The 8544-nt window shown below is 42.2% G+C and overlaps 1 protein-coding gene across 1 annotated transcript; it reads right to left on the minus strand.

Moving 5' to 3' along the window:
- Positions 1-3279: 3279 nt before the first annotated feature.
- On the minus strand, positions 3280-8299 carry LOC139385730 (Na(+)/citrate cotransporter-like). Its single transcript, XM_071131005.1, has 4 exons — positions 8213-8299; positions 5371-5532; positions 3743-3880; positions 3280-3490 (listed from the first exon to the last, which is right to left on the minus strand). Exons 1-4 carry the CDS (start codon positions 8297-8299, stop codon positions 3365-3367), a joined length of 513 nt encoding a protein of 170 aa, XP_070987106.1. The 3' UTR covers positions 3280-3364.
- Positions 8300-8544: the final 245 nt, after the last annotated feature.

Here is an 8544-nt window from a genome sequence, read left to right on the forward strand (position 1 = left end):
TTTCATGTGCCATTCTCCTTGAAATAATTTATCCTGGGTTAGTGATTCATTTTCCAAGAAAACCAACAATTTCACATTTCATTATGTAACTAATGGCACACGGCTGAATGAAGTTATTAATAGCAACTGAGGTTAAGTAACATTATGCTTCCCAGGCAACACTTACCTAATGTACTGTTCTTTTAAGTGAAAGAGATATACACCTAACAATTATGAATTCAAAAATACATATTTGGTCCGTTAAGATTAATACATATTTTATCTTCCTCTTATTTGTATTTATTTCACATGATCAGTTTGCAACAGTGTATCAAACTAGTGAAATCTGTATACAGGATTGCATGTACCTATAAGGCACTGTACACAGAGATGTAGTTTGTCATTTGTATTACAATGGGCTGAACTACACTCCAATGTATTCTGTAACAAGATACTTTCAAGAGCTGTATTGTGTTTTCCTTTTTTATAGTGGTTCACCATTTTGTGGCTCCCTTTCACCTTGCATTGGTATCAGAAGTCTGATAGAAATATGGTGTGATAAAAGCGTCTGCTAAATGAACTACATGAACAGACATATGGTAGCAGGTTTAGGAGAACTTACATAGCAGGTTAGGAGAATTAGGTGAAGCTGTATCCCATCTAGACATAACCCTGAAACAAGGCCAATAACAATACCCGGTGTGCTTTGCAGTTCATTTTGGCATGTGCATTTTCACATATACAGTCAGTGCATTCAACTAAGATAAACAACAACTCATCACAGTCATAGCAAGGAAAATGTTTTTGTAACCATTGCTGAGAATGTTGTTGCTGTTTTAATTAAAAACATTTCAAAATACAAGTATTTTGTAGTTTATTTTTGATATTTTGATCTTTATGATATTTTGTAATTGTATCTTGTAATTTCTGCCCATCTCTGACTGTACATGCAAGCAGCCCAGACATTTCCTTTCCATTTTGGCCATTTCAGAGTGTACAGTAGCAAACTCCATATATAATACACTATAAACTATATTACATCTCATGAATATACAACTTTTGATCAAGATAATACTACAACAATGAAATAAAAAAGTATTGAAATACACTTTATATTACTGTTATAACAAAGGAGAAACATCAACACGTCAGCACACAGTAAATATCCATTGTACAATGTATTCACGTATCTGAGTTTTCAATATGTTTGCATTTTCCAGCCCCAACGGTTAAAGTTGAGATAAAGTATGTACAGAGTCATCTCAAGTTGTACAGTCATACAGTATTCAAAGTTCAAGTACAATGCACCACATTTCACCATTGAGTACCAGCAAAATCAAAACAAGTTCATCTAAGACTAAGACTATACATTAACAAAAAGAGAAGATGACATACATTGTTTGGTCATGGAAACATACACTATATATGCAAAGGTATGTGGACACCCCTTCAAATTAGTGGATTTGGCTATTTCAGTCACACCTGTTGGTGACAGGTGTATACACTCGAGCACACCGCCATGCAATCTCCATAGACAAACATTGACAGTAGAATGGCTGTACTGAAGAGCTCAGAGGCTTTCGACGTGACACCGTCATAGGATGCCACCTTTCCAGCAAGTCAGTCAAATGTCTGCCCCGCTAGAGCTGCCCCAGTCAACTGTAAGTGCTGTTATTGTGAAGTTTTTAAAATGTATTTTTACCTTTATTTAACTAGGCAAGTCAGATAAGAACAAATTCTTATTTTCAATGAAGGCCTAGGAACAGTGGGTTAACTGCCTTGTTCAGGGGCAGAACGACAGACCTTTCGGTTACAAGTCCAACACTCTAACTCTAACCACTAGGCTACCTGCCTCCCCATGGAAACGTCTAGGAGCAACAACAGCTCAGCCACAAAGTGGTAGGCCACACAAGCTCACAGAATGGGACCGCCGAGTACTGAAGAGTGTAGTGAGTACAAATTGTCTGTCCTCGGTTGCAACACTCACTACCGAGTTCCAAACTGCCTCTAGAAGCAATGTCAGCACAATAACTGTTCGTCGGGAGACTTAACGAAATGAGTTTCCATGGCCGAGCAGCCGCACACAAACCTAAGATCACCATGTGCTATACCAAGCGTTGGCTGGAGTGTTGAAAAGCTCACCGCCATTGGACTCTGGAGCAGTGAAAACGCATTTCTGGAGTGATGAATCACGCTTCACCATCTGGCAGACTGACCGAAAATCTGGGTTTGGCCGATGCCAGGAGAACGCTACCTGCCCAAATGCATAGTGCCAACTGTAAAGTTTGGTGGAGGAGGAATAATGGTTTGGGGCTGTTTTTCATGGTTTGGGCTAGGCCCCTTAGTTCCAGTCAAGGGAACTATTACCGCACCAGCATACAATGACATTCTAGTTGATTCTGTGCTTCCAACTTTGGCAAAAGTTTGGGGAAGGACCTTTCGTGTTTCAGCATGACAATGCAGAAATGTTTTGTCAAGATCGGTGTTGAAGAACTTCACTGGTCTGTACAGAACCCTGATCTCAATCCCATCTAACACTTTTGGAATGAATTGGAACGCCTACTGCGAGCCAGGCGGTGTGTTCAGGTGTTCACATACCTTTGGGCATGTAGTGTAGTTCAGAAGCTATTTTGTGCAAAGGAAAAGTTAATCAAAAACAGTAAACCACAAATGGATTTTAAGCAACTCTGAGTCTTCAGATATAAACAGACCAACAAATATGAAACAGAAACTACGTCTGAGAGTGAGAAGTTGAGAACATGTTCACTGATATTTACTCTTGAGGTGCTGACCTGTTGCACCTTCTACAACTACTGTGATTATTATTATTATTAGACCATGCTGGTCATCTATGAACGTTAGAAACACTTTGCCATGTACTGTTATAATCTCCACCCGGCAGAGCCAGAAGAGGACTGGCCACCCCTCAGAGCCTGGTTCCTCTCTAGGTTTCTTCCTCGGTTCCTGCCTTTCTAGGGAGTTTTTCCTAGTCACCGTGCTTCTACATCTGCATTGCTTCCTGTTTGGGGTTTTAGGCTGAGTTTCTGTATAGCACTTTGTGACATCGACTGATGTAAAAAGGCCTTTATAAATACATTTGATTGATTTGATAGAGATAATGCTTGGGCATTTTGAATAGGACTGGACATTCTGTATAACACATTACAGCATTAAAAGTACAGTAGTGATACTCTCCACCCTTCATCATTCTTCTCTCCAGTTAAACCCATCCATCCATCGTTCTTTCTACAGGGTGATTCAAGTGTCCTTCATAATGGAAGCTACGTGGCTTTTCTCCCAACACCCAACACACTAACACGACCAGTCACGTTGATTCCTTTCTCGGGGCCCTCCATGTGTTCCTCATGGCCTGGCCCGGGGACCCTCACACTCCAGTAGTGTTGGCCCAGGTAGGGAAGGTGTCTAGGTGGAACATAGCCCTGCCCCAGCTATTGATGGCCAGAGTGATGCACAGGATGCCGATGATGTTCATCACTATACCTGTCCTAGCCTGGGAGCGAGAGAGGGGAGGCACAACTGGGTGTGATTTCAGGGTCTGTTAGCAATCATTCATCATTCATACTGAAATCAAATTAACTGTAGGACTGGACAACTGTCCCCAACTTATTAGTAAATGACAATATAAGAAGTTTCCTAAATTGATTAGGATTTGTTTGCTATTATTATTTTTGTTAATTAATAAAAAAAGATTGACAATGCAGTAGATAATATTATCTTTGTAAAATGGTGTACTCTAACTCACCATGTCAGAAACCTTGAGGTAGCCAAATGAGAAGACGATAGCATTGGGCGGTGTGGCCACAGGTAGCATGAAGGCAAAGGAGGCACTGAGAGTACAAGGCACCATGACGTACAGAGGATTCATTCCAATGGACTGGGACTGAAATAAACACATAGACACAGACACATTTTCAGCTGTCTGAGCCTGGGCTAAGGGTGAGTCCCAAATGGCACTCGTTTCCCTACATAGAGCACTATTTTTGATCAGAGGCCATGCGCCCTAGTCAAAAGTAGTGCACTATATAGGGAATAGGGTTCCATTTCGAGTGCATACCTAATGACAACACTCTAGTCTTCTGTGCTGCTTTTCTGCACCGTAATCACTGGCTCATAAGTATCTGATTTTAGTGTTTGTAATTCTAGGGTTCAAAATCGTCCATTAGGCGTGTGCAATAAAGATGCAATTAAGATGCATGCTATGTTGTTTGGGATCTGAGTCATGGCAGGCAGAATGGAAACGCACCACAGATTTCTCCAGAACGGTGTAGAATCACAATGTCATAGCAGAACATAGATTAGAATGTGAGCCTCTAAAGAGTTGTTTAGTCTCCCCCAAAAAATTAACACGATAGTAATTATTTTGAAAATGGCTGAGATCATTTTTCATGTCATAATTCTCATCCCTCTGTCATGCTCTTCCTCAATGGATATAATGGATGTTATATTATAAAGTTGGATTCATTTTTGTATTAGTCTGTTACAGACACATAAAACAAGCAGCTAGACCCAAAAGCACACGTCCTAGTGACCTCTCTTTCCCAGACTTCTCTGTAAGTAGTAGTTGGTTCACTAACCCCATTTTTCTTCCTACAGTATTCTTCTCCCTCTTTCACTCACCCTTTTCCACACGTATGTCATCTTCATGCTCTCCTGTTGGCTTTGACCTCAATAAATCCCTCTCTCTATACCCCAGCTTGGAACATTCCGGCATGGCCCAGCTTGGGTCCTCTCTTAGTGCTTGGTCACCGGGCACAGTAATACCATTCGTCAGTGTGGATGGGGGTGGGCACCAGTACAAGCCACAGAGTTTAATTGGTGTGTTTGGTAGGGTGGCTATAGAAGGAAGGGCCCAGGGAAGGGGACCACATGTATTAAACCCAAGCAACTACAGGCCAGGGCAGCCAAACAAGGACATGTAGGCTAGCTTCCACTGGGAGTAGTTTCAATGCTGCACTCCTATAGGGGAGACTGGTAACTACTGTACTTCACATCAAGGAGCTGTACAGTATTGCAGCCCATTGCAAGTAGTCTACTACTACTGCTTCTGCATGTACTCTACATGTCTGAGTGTCAGAGCAGTTTACCAGACTGGACAGCTATTGTATTCCTGCTCACAGTTGTGTAATACGGTAGTATTGTGTAGTAGTGTAGCACTGTGTAGTATTGTAGTATTGTGTAGTAATATAGCAGTGCAGTATTGTAGTATTGTGTAGTATTATTGTAGTGTAGTATAGTATTGTGTAGTAGTGTAGTATTGTGTGGTGGTGTAGTATTGTGTAGTAGTATTGTGCAGTAGTGTAGTATTGTGTAATATTGTGTAGTAGGGCTTAGTATTATGTTATTAATACAGAGTTTTGTGTTGAGTCTTACCATTGAGGCGAGGACAGGTAGGAAGAGAGTGGCAGTGGCCACATTACTGGTGCACTCGGTGAAGATGGCCATCAGCAGACACAGGATGATAGCGATGGCCCAGGGTGGGACGGTGTGGAGGGGAGTCATCTGGTCCCCCATCCACATAGACAGACCTGACTCCTGCAGGGGCACATACATAACCATACAATGAGTCAAACAACCATGGCACTCTTCTTATGCTGTCGGATACATTACCAGACCCACATACATCTACATACAGTGCCTTGCGAAAGTATTCGGCCCCCTGGAACTTTGCGACCTTTTGCCACATTTCAGGCTTCAAACATAAAGATATACAACTGTATTATTTTGTGAAGAATCAACAACAAGTGGGACACAATGATGAAGTGGAACGACATTTATTGGATATTTCAAACTTTTTTAACAAATCAAAAACTGAAAAATTGGGCGTGCAAAATTATTCAGCCCCTTTACTTTCAGTGCAGCAAACTCTCTCCAGAAGTTCAGTGAGGATCTCTGAATGATCCAATGTTGACCTAAATGACTAATGATGATAAATACAATCCACCTGTGTGTAATCAAGTCTCCGTATAAATGCACCTGCACTGTGATAGTCTCAGAGGTCCGTTAAAAGCGCAGAGAGCATCATGAAGAACAAGGAACACACCAGGCAGGTCCGAGATACTGTTGTGAAGAAGTTTAAAGCCGGATTTGGATACAAAAAGATTTCCCAAGCTTTAAACATCCCAAGGAGCACTGTGCAAGCGATAATATTGAAATGAAAGGAGTATCAGACCACTGCAAATCTACCAAGACCTGGCCGTTCCTCTAAACTTTCAGCTCATACAAGGAGAAGACTGATCAGAGATGCAGCCAAGAGGCCCATGATCACTCTGGATGAACTGCAGAGATCTACAGCTGAGGTGGGAGACTCTGTCCATAGGACAACAATCAGTCGTATATTGCACAAATCTGGCCTTTATGGAAGAGTGGCAAGAAGAAAGCCATTTCTTAAAGATATCCATAAAAAGTGTTGTTTAAAGTTTGCCACAAGACACCTGGGAGACACACCAAACATGTGGAAGAAGGTGCTCTGGTCAGATGAAACCAAAATTGAACTTTTTGGCAACAATGCAAAATGTTATGTTTGGCGTAAAAGCAACACAGCTGAACACACCATCCCCACTGTCAAACATGGTGGTGGCAGCATCATGGTTTGGGCCTGCTTTACTTCAGCAGGGACAGGGAAGATGGTTAAAATTGATGGGAAGATGGATGGAGCCAAATACAGGACCATTCTGGAAGAAAACCTGATGGAGTTTGCAAAAGACCTGAGACTGGGATGGAGATTTGTCTTCCAACAAGACAATGATCCAAAACATAAAGCAAAATCTACAATGGAATGGTTCAAAAATAAACATATCCAGGTGTTAGAATGGCCAAGTCAAAGTCCAGACCTGAATCCAATCGAGAATCTGTGGAAAGAACTGAAAACTGCTGTTCACAAATGCTCTCCATCCAACCTCACTGAGCTCGAGCTGTTTTGCAAGGAGGAATGGGAAAAAATTTCAGTCTCTCGATGTGCAAAACTGATAGAGACATACCCCAAGCGACTTACAGCTGTAATCGCAGCAAAAGGTGGCGCTACAAAGTATTAACTTAAGGGGGCTGAATAATTTTGCACGCCCAATTTTTCAGTTTTTAATTTGTTAAAAAAGTTTGAAATATCCAATAAATGTCGTTCCACTTCATCATTGTGTCCCACTTGTTGTTGATTCTTCACAAAAATATACAGTTTTATATCTTTATGTTTGAAGCCTGAAATGTGGCAAAAGGTCGCAAAGTTCAAGGGGGCCGAATACTTTCGCAAGGCACTGTATAAAATGTATTTTGATTTATTTAACACTTTTTTCGTTACTCAACTCAGCAAAAAAAGAAATGTCCCTTTTTCAGGACCCTGTCTTTCAAGGATAATATAAATGACTTCTCAGATCTTAATTGTAAATGGTTTAAACACTGTTTCCCATGCGTGTTCAATGAACCATAAACAATTAATGAACAAGCACCTGTGGAACGGTCATTAAGACACTAACAGCTTACAGACAATAGGCAATTAAGGTCACAGTTATTAAAACTTAGGACACTAAAGAGGCCTTTCTACTGACTCTGAAAAACACCAAAAGAAAGATTCCCAAGGTCCCTGCTCATCTGTGTGAACGTGCCTTAGACATGCTGCAAGGAGGCATGAGGACTGCAGATGTGGCCTGGGCAATAAATTGCAATGTCCGTACTGTGAGACGCCTAAGACAGCGCTACAGGGAGGCAGGATGGACAGCTGATTGTCGTCGCAGTGGCAGACCACTTGTAACAACACCTGCACAGGACCGGTACATCCGAACATCACACCTGCGGGACAGGTACAGGATGGCAACAGCAACTGACCGCGTTACACCAGGAACGCACAATCCCTCCATCAGTGCTCAGACTGCTCGCAATAGGCTGAGATAGGCTGGTATGAGGGCTTGTAGGGCTGTTGTAAGGCAGGTCCTCACCAGACATCACCGGCAACAATGTCGCCTATGGGCACAAACCCACTGTCGCTGGACCATACAGGACTGGCAAAAAGTGCTCTTAATTTACGAGTCGCGGTTTTGTCTCACCAGGGGTGATAGTCGGATTCGCGTTTATCATCGAAGGAATGAGCAATACACCGAGGCCTGTACTCTGGAGCGGGATCGATTTGGAGGTGGAGGGTCCGTCATGGTCTGGGGCGGTGTGTCACAGCATCATCGGACTGAGTTTGTTGTCATTGCAGGCAATCTCAAAGCTGTGCTTTTACATGGAAAACATCCTCCTTCCTCATGTGGTACCCTTCCTGCAGGCTCATCATGACATGATCCTCCAGAATTACAATGCCACCAGCCATACTGCTCATTCTGTGCATAATTTCCTGCAAGACAGGAATCTTTTTCTATTTTTCAAACTAGACACTCTAATGTACTTGTCCTCTTGCTCAGTTGTGCACCGGGGCCTCCCACTCCTTTTTCTATTCTTGTTGGAGCGAGTTTGCGCTGTTCTGTGAAGGGAAGAGTACACAGCGTTGTACGACATCTTCAGTTTCTTGGCAATTTCTTTCATGGAATAGCCTTCATTTCTCAGAACAAGAATAGG

This window comes from Oncorhynchus clarkii, chromosome 27 (assembly GCF_045791955.1).
Source record: "Oncorhynchus clarkii lewisi isolate Uvic-CL-2024 chromosome 27, UVic_Ocla_1.0, whole genome shotgun sequence".
NCBI lineage: Eukaryota > Metazoa > Chordata > Actinopteri > Salmoniformes > Salmonidae > Oncorhynchus > Oncorhynchus clarkii.

Excerpts from the sequence above, each read along its gene's own strand:
- LOC139385730 (XM_071131005.1), bottom strand. The coding sequence starts at position 8,299 with ATGGCTGGTGGCATTGTAATTCTGGAGGATCATGTCATGATGAGCCTG. Across the intron at positions 5,533-8,212 it reads GGAAGGAGGATGTTTTCCAT|GAGTCAGGTCTGTCTATGTG; the intron begins GTAAAAGCACAG and ends GTGCCCCTGCAG. Across the intron at positions 3,491-3,742 it reads ACCTCAAGGTTTCTGACATG|GCTAGGACAGGTATAGTGAT; the intron begins GTGAGTTAGAGT and ends TCTCGCTCCCAG.